This window comes from Ovis canadensis, chromosome 3, assembly GCF_042477335.2.
Source record: "Ovis canadensis isolate MfBH-ARS-UI-01 breed Bighorn chromosome 3, ARS-UI_OviCan_v2, whole genome shotgun sequence".
In the NCBI taxonomy this organism is placed as follows: Eukaryota; Metazoa; Chordata; class Mammalia; order Artiodactyla; family Bovidae; genus Ovis; species Ovis canadensis.
The window spans coordinates 58,026,990-58,042,072 of record NC_091247.1 but is presented as its reverse complement, the minus strand read 5'-3'; the positions used below and the strand labels follow the sequence as shown (position 1 = coordinate 58,042,072).

The 15,083-nt window shown below is 53.1% G+C and overlaps 1 protein-coding gene, 1 long non-coding RNA gene and 1 pseudogene across 2 annotated transcripts in view; 2 read left to right on the top strand and 1 right to left on the bottom strand.

The window, feature by feature from the left end:
• Nucleotides 1–6,132, top strand: part of POLR1A (RNA polymerase I subunit A) — an 85,434-nt gene extending 79,302 nt beyond the window's left edge. The window contains exons 29-34 of the mRNA XM_069583088.1: nucleotides 894–1,004; nucleotides 1,593–1,901; nucleotides 2,561–2,761; nucleotides 3,990–4,107; nucleotides 4,586–4,750; nucleotides 5,125–6,132. Coding sequence (XP_069439189.1) covers nucleotides 894–1,004; nucleotides 1,593–1,901; nucleotides 2,561–2,761; nucleotides 3,990–4,107; nucleotides 4,586–4,750; nucleotides 5,125–5,225 — 1,005 coding nt within the window. The 3' untranslated portion in view covers nucleotides 5,226–6,132. The remainder of the gene's footprint in view (nucleotides 1–893; nucleotides 1,005–1,592; nucleotides 1,902–2,560; nucleotides 2,762–3,989; nucleotides 4,108–4,585; nucleotides 4,751–5,124) is intronic.
• Nucleotides 6,133–7,820: 1,688 nt separating this feature from the next.
• Nucleotides 7,821–14,755, bottom strand: LOC138436878 (uncharacterized). The gene is made up of 3 exons (XR_011255651.1): nucleotides 14,691–14,755; nucleotides 10,983–11,323; nucleotides 7,821–8,661 (listed from the first exon to the last, which is right to left on the bottom strand). It is a non-coding gene; the product is annotated as an uncharacterized lncRNA (long non-coding RNA).
• LOC138435157 (small ribosomal subunit protein eS19-like) lies at nucleotides 9,118–10,578 on the top strand (annotated as a pseudogene).
• Nucleotides 14,756–15,083: the final 328 nt, after the last annotated feature.

Sequence of the window (15,083 nt, the reverse complement as noted above, 5' to 3'; positions counted from 1 at the left end):
CAAAATAATCCAGGAATGATGATACCTTATCTGGGTCAGGAAGATCCCCTGGAGAAGGGAATGGCAACCTGCTCCAGTATTCTTGCCTGTAAAATTCCATGGACAGAGGAGTCTGGCAGGCTACAGTCCGTGGGGTTGCAAAGAATGGGACACAACTGAACGACTAAGACATACATACATACATCTGCCCAGAGACGCAGAGGCAGTGTGTGGCCAGCTCCCTGGGTCTTGTCTGAGCCAACAGCTGGCTGTTCTCTGCTTGGACAGGGGTGCAGTGAAGACTGGTCCCATCCTTTTCCAGCTCTGTGATTTCAGCTATGACACCTCCTCTCTCTGGGCCTGTCTCCTCATCCCTAAAATGAGGATCTGGCCTAGACAGAATTCCAGGTCTTCTGCCCTGGAGTCTACCAATTGGAATGTCTTTGGAAGGCTGCCCAGTCTTAATTCTTAAATCACCCAGAAGGAGATCATAAAGAACTAGGTGCCAGGGTCAGGAGAAAGGAATAAATATTTAGTTTCTAAAATGCCAAGGTAATTCTTTCTTTTCATCTCCACCCAAAGCATAAATACTTGAAACAATATTAGCACCATCTTCTTTTAATAACTTGGAAAGCCTTGGCACTTTTTTTTTTCTTCTTGATACAAGGTTTTACAAGTGGTATGTATAAAGATTTAGGCTGAAGAGAAGAAGTATGGAATCCAGGGCTGGGTAGGTGGGTGGAAGGGATGTAGATGGAACTGGGAAGGTGGTCGGTACTGTGTGATGAATAGATGGGTGAGAGGCAGGTGGGTGGCTGGATGGCTGAGTAAGGAGACAGGCAGGTGGATGGATGACCAGTTTGATGCATGGATAGATGGCGCTCATCTTTCTCTTCCTTATTCCGGAACCCCAGGGAGAGCAGGAGGGCGACGAGGAAGAGGAGGGGCACATTGTGGACGCTGAAGCTGAGGAGGGCGATGCTGATGCCTCGGATGCCAAACGCAAGGAAAAACAAGAGGAGGAGGTGAGGGGCCTTTGGCCGAGGTGACACCTCTGTCACACCTGAGGGCTCCCCCCGGTGTGTAAGGACATGCCTCTGCATCATGCAGAAGCAAGACCAGTCTGCCTAGCACAATCATTCGATGGAGAAGGTGGTGTTCATGGGGTGGCGAGTAGGCAGGAGCCGGCCCAGGGCTCCCTTTCAGGACTGGCTGTCCCTGTACCTGAATCAAATTGGGAGACCCCGAGGCCTTTGGGAGGGAAAGTCAGGCCACTTTCTGTCTTTACCGTGAAAATGCGTCCTTCCGCTTCCCCCTTTCAGTCCTTTACCACTACGATTGCTGCCAGGACAGAGGGTGGTGTGGAGGAGAGAGCTAGAGAGGGGCATACAGCTCCGAGGAGGGAGCCCTGGGACTGAGGGGCTGGCGTCCCCAGGGGCCAAACAGAGGGCAGAGGCCAGGCCGATAGAGCCGGTAGGGCTGGGGTCGGCCAGCAGATGAGAGCTCTTCTGGGGGTGGGCGGTGGGGGAGGGGGCGTGGCACTTGTTCTGCAAGGTCAAGTTCAGGTTGCTGGTCAGGCCCAAGTGACATGGCCTGAATTCCATCCCCACCAGGTCGACTACGACAGCGAGGAGGAGGAGGAGGAGGAGGAGGAGAAGGAAGACGAGGAGAAGGAGGACGAGGACGTTCAGGAGGAAAGGGCCGGCCTCAAAGAAGACGTTCAGCAGGAGCAGGAGGAAGGCGGCTGGGCCCCCGAGGAGAGCTCGCTCCCCGGCGCCCCCCTGATGCAGCCACAGAAGCGCGCCCGAAGCCGGGAGCCCCAGGGGGCCGAGGCAGTGGAGCGCCGGGCACAGGCAGTGCGCGAGTGCCACCCGTTCATAGAGGACTACCAGTACGACACACAGGGCAGCCTGTGGTGCCAGGTCAGTGCCCGTGAGGGGGTCAGCCAACCCCAGGTCCCAGCCCCCTCCTGGGCCCACTCACTCTGACTTTCCAGTAACAGCCTGGGCCCTGTAGGTACTTTCACGTGGGAACTTCAGGCCTCAATACAACCCGTGTGTTGACACACATCACAGAGGCCGGCAGACTCTGCGTTCCTCACACCACCTTTCTGCCTGGTCATCACTTCCAGGATTGCAGTGTCCCTGGAAGGCTTGCTGGTCTGGATGCCTAGACGTCTACACATACACTGGCTTTAGTCCTTTCGTTTGATCCAGTTCAGTGATTCGTAAATGGTAGCACAGATATGAGTCATTGACCAGGAGTACATGTACAGAGGGATGTGTGTTATGCTTTCTGGTCATTGAAAGGATATCAAGGGTGATGCTGAGTGGAGGTCATGTTGTATGGAGGTGAGTTTCCTCAACGACATCTGTGAAAATGGATGGTGCTCTGCCGTTTTCACCTCAGTCTGTGGGACCGGACATGGCTGCCATGTGGTCATTACGTCAGCCCATGTTCACGTGCCAAGTCCACTGCCCAGCTTGCCCCAGTGGGGCTCTGGAGGGGTCTCTCAGGGACCCTGAGTGGTGTGGCACTGGGGCACCCCTGTCTCCTGGCTCAGCTCCCCTTCCTCTTGCAGGTGACGCTGAAGCTCCCTCTCATGAAGGTCAACTTTGACATGAGCTCCCTGGTAGCATCGTTGGCCCAAGGAGCTGTCATCTATGCAACCAAGGGTATCACAAGGTGCCTCCTGAATGAGACCACCAACAGTAAGAACGAGAAGGAGCTTGTCTTAAACACAGAAGGCATCAACCTCCCGGAGCTGTTCAAGTATGCCGAGGTGCGTGTCTCCTCAGGGTCGCATGCTGTCCTGCGGATGGGTCCTCACGCAAGCTCAGGCTCCAGCCGCTGTGTCCTGGCCTTCCCTGGGCTATTCATGCTTCTAACCCAGGGTTCCCAAAACAAGTCTGCAGCCCGGGCCACCTCTGGGGGATCTCCAGTGCACATGAGTCTGGTTAAGATTTGCAAAACGAAACCTGCCTAACTTTACTGAACTGAGAGTTTCCAAAATTAATTTGTGTGCAGTTTCTTTTCTTTGAAATCGAAACCTCCGAAGATAGACTTGTAAGAAATAGTTATCCTGAGTGCTGGCTGGGGAGCTGCTCGGTTTATCTGGTGATCGGGGCCCTGGGCCCCCACACCCGGCAGAGTGCTTTGTATCCTGTTCCCCCTGCTTCCCAAGCACACGCATCCTTTCCTCTGAGCTCTTTCTTGCTTCCCCCTAGTTCGCTTCATCTCCCAGAACCTTCTGAGGTGCTCTCAACCCCCAGGCACAAGTTTTCCCCACTGTATTCTGAGTTGCTGGGACCAGCCCACTCTTCCCTCATCTACACTAAGCTGGCAGGGCCCTCCAGCCTCACACACCTCCTCCCACAGCACTGCCCTGCACACGCCCAACCTCTGCCTGGAGCCTTTTGCCAGCTGCTTCACCAGAGGACAGAGCGGGCAGGGCTCAGGCCTCCCCAGTGCCAGCCACTGACAGGGCGCACTCGAGTCATGCCTGTGGGATCAGTCACACCCTGCCGGGGCCTCTGCTGTTTCCTTTGGCGGTGACATGCCCTAGCACACAGCCACTGTGAGCCCCGCCTGGGGATGGCTGAATTGGAGCTTCAGGTCCCTGGAGAGGCCTGGCAGACCCCCGTGCCCAGGGAAGGAAATTGAATCTCTGCCAGGGAAGTTGCCTCACCTACCAGCAGAGCCTCCACCCTCGGAAACAGGTCTCTCTGTTATATAAACAAACACCTTTGTTCCTGACTCTGAAAGTGGGTAGCAAATCATCACCCAGCCCTGGCTGATGGTGAGAGAGACCCTGGGCCTAGCCAGCATGCTGTCGGCCACTCCACTCACACCATTCCTTAGGCTAGTCCTGAGCCACCTCATGCCCACTTTGTCATCAGCTGCACCCGAGCACGCCAGCCAAGGAGGCAGTGAGGCCCTGGGGTGGAACATGTCCGTGGGAGGGAGCAGAAGGCAAGGCCCTCCACGCCATCCTCTCCCACCTCCCGCAGGTCCTAGATCTGCGCCGTCTCTATTCCAACGACATCCATGCCATGGCCAGCACGTACGGCATCGAGGCCGCACTGCGCGTGATTGAAAAGGAGATCAAGGACGTGTTTGCCGTATATGGTGAGAGGGGATGCGGGTGGCAGGCAGGAGGCCCCGGGGTGCCAGTCTAGATCTTCAAGGAGCTGAAATATGGGTGCAGCGAGGGTGGAGCCCACGGGACCCTCAGGGCCCCCATAAAGAAGGGTCCCTGGGTGTCAGTCTTGTCAGTCCCATCCCCAAGGCCTCCCCACCCCCCTGCATGTTTCTGATCTTGGCCTCAGGGAGAGCCTCTTCCTCACCTCGCCTTCAGAATTTCAGTTCCCAAAGGCACACAGCGCTGTAGCGGCTCGTGTCCTGCAGGGCTACTCCCCACACTGCTAGATTCAGTCGTGATGCCCGGGGACACAGGGCTGCCCACCGAGGTCAGGTCAGAGAGCTGAGTGAGTAGGTAACGGAGCTGGGTCGGGGGGAGCCCTGGGGTCAGGTGACGCTGCTGCCCCCCTCCCCATCCCCTCTTCACTGCTGAACCCCCATCCTTCTGTTGCCACCCCTGTGACAGGCATCGCCGTTGACCCCCGCCACCTCTCGCTGGTGGCTGACTACATGTGCTTCGAGGGTGTTTACAAGCCCCTGAACCGCTTTGGGATCCGGTCAAACTCCTCACCACTGCAGCAGATGACGTTTGAGACCAGCTTCCAGTTTCTGAAGCAGGCCACCCTCCTGGGTCAGTCGTGGGCACATCGTTGGCCTTCCCCACCCCTGCCTGACTCTGTTCTGGGCAGACAAGGCTCATCCCTCAGGCACCCTTCCTCAACCTCGCACATTGGGGAGAGCCTGGGCTGTCACACAGGAAGCGCTGGTGGGTGGGCACCAGACTGGAGGGCTGCCTCTGCATTTTGGAGGAAAGGGGAGGGTCTTCCTCTCTTCAAAATGCAGAAGCAAAGCGGCATCATTCCCACCAGGCACCAAGCTTCAGGACCACCCTCGTGGCCCTGGAGGTGCCCTAACCGCCAAGCGTCTTGCTGAGTGCCCTCCACACCTGTCCCTTCCCCTCCCATCACTCCCAGCTACACCTCACAAGTGCTCTGTGTCTCCCAGGATCCCATGACGAACTGAGGTCCCCATCAGCCTGCCTCGTGGTCGGGAAGGTCGTCAAGGGTGGGACCGGCCTCTTCGAGCTCAAGCAGCCACTAAGATAGTGACACCTGCACACCAGCCCGCCCGTCACAGGAGAGAACCGGGAGACCAGAGTCCTGGGCAGTTCACAGTGATGGTGCAGGGCCTGGCAGTGACTTTGGGGGTCCAAAGAGCAGCTGGCCTTTGAGCTGGGCTGAGATCACCTGGGAAGTGGATGAGTTGCTCATCCTCACCCCTTCCCATCTCAGGATGCGAATGAAGTCCTTACCAGATACCCCCCAGACCCCCTAACCCTGGCTCAAAGTGGCTGGACCTTCCCCTGTGCTGCAGGACACCTCGGAGGTGGAACCCCCAGATACCCCCAGGGTAAGCAGGTGAGGTCTCAGTGCTGTGAGCAGCCGGTGACTGCAGGCAGGCTTCCTGGGGGCTCAAAACGGGCAGAACACTGCTGCCCCTTGGCCTGCTTCTGCTGGCTGCACCTGCCCCTGGGGACAGAGTTCCGTAAGAGTCCCTCCTGAGGCTCTCTCTCTGGACCAAGCACAGGATGGTAGAGACCTCTCCCCACCCGCTTTCTGTGCCTGGGGCGTGTGGCTTTGCACCCCAGCTGGTCAGATGAGCCCTGAGCCTGGGGCATGCCTCTCCGGGGCCCTGGCAGCTCACTCCCACCTGAAACCCTGAATCCCCAGCTGGGCTGCACTGTTGGAGTGAGTTGCCTGGCTGTCTTTCCCTAGCTCTGCTCTCAATCCAGCACTGAGGCCTGTGTCTCTCTAGGCTCTGCCCCATCCGGGGCTCCCTTGACCTCTGGTACCAGCAGCGTGGGGCCCTGGCATGGACAGAAAAGTCAGAGGACTTGGACCCAGGCTTTGTAGAACCAGAGGCTGTTTCTATTTTTGTCTAATGTTATTCCAACTCAGGCTGAGTAATAAACATCGTTGGAACCAGCCAGCAGGAGGAGAAACATGGAAGAGACCTCAGGCTTTTGGTTTTTTTGTTCTTGACTCTTTGGTTTATGGTTTCTGTGTTGTGATTTGAGAGCTCACAAGTGAAACTACTCAGCGCAGTCAGAGCTCAGGTTCCTGTTCTGCTTTTTTGGCAGAGGGTGTGGAAGGAGAGCTCAACCTTGGCAGCCTCCCCCTCTGACTCCAGCCAGTCCCTACGGTGTCCCCCGTCCACAACCAGCTTCTAGCCCTGAGGCCAGGGGAGTAGAAGCCAGTGGGAGGGAGCGATGGCTGGCCTGGGACGGGAGGCCTCGTCTGAGAACAGTGCCCACGCTGCTTCCTCCAGGCACATGATGACCATATTCAGCCTGTGTGTCCTGCACTGGCACCAGGGGAAAGCTGGCAGAAACAGGACTCACCTGGGATTCCCCTGACGATCCAGTGGTTAGGATGATACGCTTCCACTGCAGGGGCCGTGGGTTCATTCCCTGGGTGGGGAACTAAGATCCTGCGTACCCCACGTGTGTGTGTGTGTGCTCGGTTGTGTCCGACTCTTTGCAACCCTGTGGACTGTAGCCCACCAAGTTCCTCTGTCCATGGGATTTCCCAGGCAAGAATACTGGAGTGGGTTGCCATTTCCTTCTCCAGGGGAGCTTCCTGACTGAGGGATTGAACCTGAGTCTCTTGCTTTGGCAGGCAGATTCTTTACCACTGAGCAACAAGCATGAGTCTAATATGAGCAGGGTTGAGAATCTCCAACTTATTAGAATAAGCCCTGGGTTGTGCCAGGTCACAGCCAGCATCCCCTCTTAATTGGTGAGTTGACTTCTCTGTGTGAGTCAGACACCTGATTTCCCCACAAAGATCTTAAGGTCTGATACCTGCCCTCAAGAAGCAGGTGGGTGTGTGTGTGTGTGTGTATGTATGAGATGAAGCTCTCATGGTGCCAAGAATACAGTGTGATTCAAAGGACACCTTGATAGGCTCTACCTGGAGCCTCAGCAAACAAAGAGGTGGTGATGCTTCTGGCCAGAAAGCAAGAGGTTTGTAGCTGCCTCCCAGCCCAGCACATCAGGGCACCTGCTCGCTCAGCTTACAAGTTCCTAGCAGCAGGGCTCCTGCAGGGGCAGGAGGAGGGGACGTGACCAGCAAGTGTTTCTAGAAGCAGCTCTGAGAAGTTCCCATTTAAAAAGCTAAGCTTGAATTCCTGAAAGAGAATCATGCCTTGAGTTCTTTAAGCAGTTCCTTGCTCCTCCCTGGAGAGGTAATCAAGAGCTCTGTTGAGTTCATATAGCTCTGGTTTGTTCGCAGCCCCAGGGAGAGGCCAGAACCTGGTACCCGGGAGCAGGGCTGAGCACCTCAGCTCACCTGGGCTGGGCTTGATTGTCCCTGGAGCTGCTCAGCGCTTAAGCAGTTGCCCCTCTTTCCCCCTCCCCTCATCCTGCACTCACCCGATCTTTTTTTTTTTTTTGATGCACTATCTTTCCATGGGTATCTTTTTTTTTTTTTTAAGAGGTGGCAAGCTTCCCCAGTGGCTCAGCAGTAAAGAATCTGCCTGCTGATGCAAGAGACTCAGGTTCAGTCCCGGAGTCAGGAAGATCCTCTGGAGGAGGAAATGGCAACCCACTCCAGTATTCCTGCCTGGAGAATTCCAGGGACAGAGGAGCCTGGCAGGCTACAGTCCATAGTGTCACAAAGAGTTGGACACAACTAAAGCAACTGAGCACGACAGGTTGTTTATTTTATTTTTCTGATTGCATGCCAGCATGCAGGATCTTAGCTCCCTATTCAGGGATCAAACCCCTGCCCCCTGCAGTGAAAGCTCAGTGTCCTAACCACTGAACTGCCAGGGGATTTCTGCACACACGCAGTCTTGATGCCCACTGCACCAGGCTCCCAAAGATACAGGAAGTATACAGGCCCTGCTTTTGCTGAGCTCAGGGTCTAGGGCCCCAAACTGACAAGCACATCGGAAATTCAGCCTGTGTGACCCAGCCAGAGGCTGAGGAAGTCATGAGGCATTGCATAAACATGCACTCTGCCCTCCCCTGCCACTCGGGGTGAGGCCCTCACCCACGCAGCTGGCTCTGGGGAGAAGCCAGAGTGGGAAGGAGAAGTGAGGAGGCACTCGGGTGCCAGAAGCCAGAAGGGAGGGGAATGAGAAAGAATCAGCAGTCCAGTCATCACCACCCTCCTCATGCACCCACTCCCAGCCCAGCTCCCCCACCTTCTCCCTCGATGGTGCAGCCCCCCAGGCCTTTCTTTGCAAGTGGTAGTCAACCCTGTTCACAGGTCATGCATCCACTGACTACTGTTTTCCACACTGGCTGCCCAGCACTGTTATCTCAGAGAGATACCAGCCAGAAACCACAGGCCTCAAGTCTTCTCTGACCCATGGTTCTTGCCTGGAAACATGAAGTGCTGGTATATTGAACCAGTCAAACCTCAAGAATGGAGCTGAGCAGCATGGCCGCATTTCAGGCAAGAAACAGCTGTGAAATCGGACGACTCGTGGAATCTCGGGACCTCAGCTGGCCTCTCTGTGCCTCAGTTTCCTTATCTGTAAAAGTGATTAAAATTAAATCCGTGTTCATAAAAGCACATGCGGCTATAAATGTTTACCTATATAGCAAGTGGTCTTTTAAGTGGGAGTGGGGGACAGTTTTGCCCCCTGGACATTTGGCCCCGTCATCTTTGGTCATCACAGCTGGAGAGCAGGGGGTGCTACTGTTACCTAGTGGGCAGGGGTCTGAAATGCTACATCGCCTGCAATCCAAGGACAGTAAAGAATTACCCCTCCATGTTCTGCTTACTGGCGGGCTTTCCTGGTGACTCAGTGAAGAATCCCCCGTGCCAATGCAGGAGACTCAGGTTCAATCCCTGAGTGGGGAAGATCCTCTGGAGGAGGAAATGGCAACCCACTCCAGTATCCTTGCCAGGAGAATCCCATGGACAGAGGAGCCTGGCGGGCTACAGTCCATGGGGTCCCAAAAGTCAATGAGGTCACAAAGGTTCATGGGGTCACAAAGAGTCAGACACAACTGAGCCCATGAGCACATTCCCCTGGGTGGCAATGTGGAGGCCTGGACATGCCTGGAGTTACCGTAAAAGACGTGAACCAGCCGGAGTTCATCAGAGCCCTGGCAGCCTTTCTCACAAAGTCCAGGAAGCTGAAAGGTGGATGCTGTCAGGCTGGCCAAGCATAAAGAGCTCAGTCCCTGTGGTTCTACACACGAGCTGCTTCCACAGCACAGCATCTGTACTTCCCAGGTGGTGCCGAGGTGGTTCCATAACCAATAGTTCTAGAGAGTGTCAGAGAAATGCTGCCTGACCAACCCCAAGAGCAGGGCCTGCCAGGTCCTCCTAGCCCTGGAGGGCCTGAAGATGGTGGAAAAGGACCAAGATGGGAGCTGCAAATCGACACGTCCAGGACAGATCTGGACAGAATTGCCAGACAGGTGGCTTGCGAGAGTGCAGAGTCGCTTCAGTCGTGTCCGACTCTTTGTGACCCCATGAACTGTGTAGCCCACCAGGCTCCTGTCTGTCCACGGAATTCGCCAGGCAACAATACCGGAGAGGGTTGCCGTGCCCTCCTCCAGGGAATCTTCCCGACCTAGGGTCTCTTGCGTCTCCTGCTTTGGCAGACGGGTTCTTTACCACTAGCACCACCTGGGAAGACAGGTGGCAGCTGCAGACAAGAAGCATTACAACAGGGACTTCCCTGGCTGCTCAGTGGTTAGGACTTCGCTTTCCAATGCAGGGGGTGCAGGTTGGACCCCCCGTCAGGGAGCCTCCAGGCAAAAAATCCAAAACATAAAACCAAAGCAATATTGTAACAAATTCAATAAATAAAAATGGTCCACATCAAAAAAAAAGCTTAAAAAAAAAACATTGCAACAAATGATACTGGGTTAATAAACTGCTTGATTCATAAAAAGAAAAACTGCGCTTCTGGGGTGGTCCAGTGGTTAAAAACCCATCTTGCCAATGGAGGAGACATGGGTTCGATCTCTGGTCCAGGAAGATTCCGCGTGCGGCAGAGCAACTAAGCCTGTGCCAGAACTAGAGCCCACGTGCTGCAACTGCTGAAGCTGGTGTGCTCTAGAGCACACGCTCAGCAAAGAGAGAAGCCACTCAATGAGAGGCCTCCACAACTAGAGAGCAGCCCTCCACCGCTGTCACTAGAGAAAGCCCATGGGCAGCAGGGGAGACTCAGCACGGCCAAAGAAATGAATGAATAGAATTTTCTGGCCCCAAATGTCCACGGTGCTAGAGCTGAGAAACCCTGCCTCCTACACATGTGTGGCGGTGGGGGTGCGGTGGGGGTGTCAGGGGGTGACATTGTTTCTTTTACAAAATGGAATCATTTAAATTTTAGCCACTCAGAGCCGAACAACACCATCTCATTGTTACTTTAGTCTGCAAGTCCCTTGTCATAATTCTGAGCATTTTTTCACAGGTGAATTGGCTAGTCTGATTTGCATTGTGAGACTGTCTATTTGTATCATTTGCCCATTTCCCGTTGGTTGGTTTCCACTGACCTTTACTGTCAATTTTAAAGGACTCATTTCTTACATCTATATTAATAGATAACCTTTGGCAGCTGCATTACTTCCCCCCAACCCCCCACCCAAATTAAATGAATGAGATAAAGAAAAGTGAAAGTGTTACTAGACTCTTTGCCGCCCAGTGGACTGTAGCCCGCCAGGCTCCTCTTCTGTCCATGGAATTTTCCAGGCAAGAATACTGGAGTGGGTAACCATTCTCTTCTCCAGCAGAACTTCCCAACCCAAGAATTGGGTCTCCTATACTGCAGGCAGATTGTTTACTATCTGAGCCCCCAGGGAAGCCCGAATGAGATTATACAGACCAAGAACTCACCACCATGTGGTTAAGGAGATTCACTGCTGGCTGCACAGAGCTGTGCTCACTTCTTGACTCTAGTTAAGACAGCTGGTCATCTTCTGAGGTACAGAGATTGACAAAGCAAGTTCTCCCTTGTGAGGGACTAACAAGGAATCTCCATATGTGATAGCATTTCCATGGTGCTGGAGAAACCATGGTAACCGCAGAAAGTTTCTGAAGTCAGGAGCAGAGCGTGGAGAGCCCTGCACTCCTGAGTGGCTGCTCTTAGCTGGGTTCCAGGTGCAGAAACCCACTCTCCCCTGCATCTCATCCAGGGCAATGAGGGACGCAGTTATGCTCCTCCTTTCATGGCAACGCTGCACAGAAAACACACAGAAGCACAAGGATCTGAGCCAGGCTGCCAGCTCAAGAGTCTGGGCTCCCGGTCTCCACACTGTGCCCACCCCCTCTGCTGAGGCACTGGGGAAAGGGTCTCACATCGGAGGAGCAGGTAAATGTGAGGATACCACATGCCTCCCCAGGCCAAGGAGCACCCCTCCTGAGTATGCCTCCTGGGCATATAGACGGGACAGCCAGGTCTGGAGAGGGGCTCCTGTGCTTTGCCTGGCCGGGGAACTGGCAGCTCACAAGATGAAACTGGAACAAATAAATGGCCAGCAGCCACATTAAGGAGCTAAGAACCCCAATCTAAAGTGGAGGTAAATTTTTTTAGTATTTATTTTATTTATTTATTTGTCTGTGCTGGGCCTTAGTTGCAGCACGTAGGATCTTTGATCTTTGTTGCGCCTTGTTGTTCAGTCACTAAGTTGTGTCCGACTCTGTGTCCATAAACTGCAGCATGCTAGCCTTCCCTGCCCTTCACCGTCTCCCAGAGTTTGCTCAAACTCATGTCCAGTGAGTTGGTGATGCCATCCAACCATCTCATCCTCTGTCTTCCTCTTTTCCTCCTGCCTTCAATCCTTCCCAGCATCAGGGTTTTTTCCAGTGAGTCAGCTCGTCACATCAGATAGCCAAAGTATTGGAGCTTCAGCTTCAGCATCAGTCCTTCCAGTGAATATTCAGGACTGATTTCCTTTAGCATTGACTGGTTTGATCTCCATGCAGTCCAAGTGACTCTTAAGAGTCTTTTCCAGCACCAAAGTTCAAAAGCATCCAGTTGCACCATGCAGGATCTTTAGTTGTGGCATGTGGGATCTAGTTCCCTGACTAGGGATCAAACACAGGTCCCTGCATTGGGAACTCAGAGTCTTAGACACTGAACCACCAGGGAAATCCTTGGAGGTAAATTTTGAAGATTTGGGGAAATATATCATGTGTGTTACTGGAAAGAACCTCAAAACCTGGGTGCAAGCCCTTTACTGCAGAGGACAGCAGTACAAGGTAGCAAGGATTCCTGTGATATTCAGTTCAGTTCAGTTCAGTTGCTTAGTCGTGTCTGACTCTTTGCAACCCCATGAATCGCAGCACGCCAGGCCTCCCTGTTCATCACCATCTCCCTGAGTTCACTCAGACTCATGTCCATTGAGTCCGTGATGCCATCCAGCCATCTCATCTTCGGTCGTCCCTTTCTCCTACTGCCCCCAATCCCTCCCAGCATCAGAGTCTTTTCCAGTGAGTCAACTCTTCGCATGAGGGGGCCAAAGTACTGGAGCTTCAGCTTTAGCATCATTCCCTCCAAAGAAATTCCAGGGTTGATCTCCTTCAGAATGGACTGGTTGGATCTCCTTGCAGTCCAAGGGACTCTCAAGAGTCTTCTCCAACACCACAGTTCAAAAGCATCAATTCTTCAGCACTCAGCCTTCTTCACAGTCCAACTCTCACATCCATACATGACCACAGGAAAACCATAGCCTTGACTAGACGGACCTTAGTCAGCAAAATAATGTCCCTGCTTTTGAATATACTATCTAGGTTGGTCAGAACTTTTCTTCCAAGGAGTAAGCATCTTTTAATTTCATGGATGCAGTCACCATCTGCAGTGATTTTGGAGCCCCAAAAAATAAAGTCTGACACTGTTTCCACTGTTTCCCCGTCTATTTCCCATGAAGTAATGGGACCAGACGCCATGATCTTCGTTTTCTGAATGTTGAGCTTTAAGCCAACTTTTTCACTCTCCTCTTCACTTTCTGCCATAAGGGTGGTATCATCTGCATATCTGAGGTTATTGATATTTCTCCTGGCAATCTTGATTCCAGCTTGTGTTTCTTCCAGTCCAGCGTTTCTCATGATGTCCTCTGCATAGAAGTTAAATAAGCAGAGTGACAATATACAGCCTTGACATACATCTTTTCCTATTTGGAACCAGTCTGTTGTTCCATGTCCAGTTCTAACTGTTGCTTCCTGACCTTCATACAGATTTCTCAACAGGCAGGTTAGGTGGTCTGGTATTTCCATCTCTTGAAGAATTTTCCACAGTTTGTGGTGATCCACACAGTCAAAGGCTTTGGCATAGTCAATAAAGCAGAAATAGATGTTTTTCTGGAACTCTCTTGCTTTTTCCATGATCCAGCAGATGTTGGCAATTTGATCTCTGGTTCCTCTGCCTTTTCTATAACCAGCTTGAACATCAGGAAGTTTATATTATCTGGTGTGATCCCCTCAGGCCAGCGGCATTCATCCTATCCACCCCATTTCATGACATTAAAAGACTCCTTGGAAGAAAAGCTTTGACCAACCTAGAAAGCATATTAAAAAGCAGAGACATCACTCTGCCAACAAAGGTCCATCTAGTCAAAGATATGGTTTTCCAGTAGTCATGTATGAATGTGAGAGTTGGACTATAAAGAAAGCTGAGCACCGAAGAATTGATGCTTTCGAACTGTGCTGTTGGAGAAAACTCTTGAGAGTCCCTTGGACTCCAGGGAGATCCAACCAGTCCATCCTAAAGGAAATCAATCCTGAATATTCACTGGAAGGACTGATACTGAAGCTGAAAGTCCGATACTTTGGCCACCTGATGGGAAGAACTGACTCATTTGAAAAGATCCTGATGCTAGGAAAGATTGAAGGCAGGAGGAGAAGGGGATGACAGAGGATGAGATGGTTGGATGGCATCACCAACTTGAGGGACATAAGTTTGAGCAAGCTCCAGGAGTTGGTGATGGACAGGGAATCCTGGTGTGCTGCAGTCCATGGGGTTGCCAGGAATCGGACATGACTGAATGACTGAACTCACTAACTGAGGATGAGTCTTAGGTTCTATTGATCACATGGGTTTGTAATCTCCTTTGAAAATAGAAAAGGGAGCCCTGGGAAATGAGACCCAGGTCTGTTTGGGACTGGGTTGGGAGCTGGGGTCGGGGGGAAAGGTCCAGAGAAGTCTGATGGATGAGTCTTCAGGAAGCTGGACGGCAGGGTTCACTGTGGGTCACGGGCGGGACAAGGGTGATGAAGCCTTCAAAGAAAAATATCACAACCTGGCTGGTCATCTAAGGCCAAGGGCTGGCCATTCCCAGTGCCCACGGACCTCTGCCCCTACTCTCTGAGCCTCCCAGCCTGCTTTCCAGTCTTGCCTCAGAGGCCTGGCCTGGCAAGCACCCTGGGGCCTGGCTGCTGCACCCGGCACGGTGCTGTGTTAGGCGCCTCTCCCAAGACCAGTTCCTCACCCAGCAGTCTGCTGCCAGGGGACCAGCTGACCCCGGGTGAAGGCTGCCCCGGCTTTGCACAGTGCCCTGGGCTCTCCCAGACCAGGGGTATTTTCCCTCCCCCAGCAGCTTGACTCACTTGGACTCCTCCACATCCGGTCACAGCTCAGGCCCTGGGCAGCCAAGGACTATCTGGTCAGTCCAGCCCAGACTCTGTGCTCTAATAATACATATCCGATGAAGGAGGAAGGAAAGAATTAAGAAAGGGAGAGGAGAGGAAAGGGCAGATGCAGGGAGCTCATGTGTCATGTCTTCAAGATAAGCACATTTTCTCCTCCGTTTTGCAGAGCTGTGGTTCTCAAAGTACGGTCCCTGGGTCAGCAGCCCAAGGGTCACCCAAGCATTTGTAGAAACACGAATCCTTGGACCAGACCATAACCTTCCTGAGTCAGAGACTCTGGGGTGGGGCCCCTGCTCTGTTTTTACAGCCCTCTGGGGGATTCTTGGTCAGGCTCTAATTTGCAAATCACTG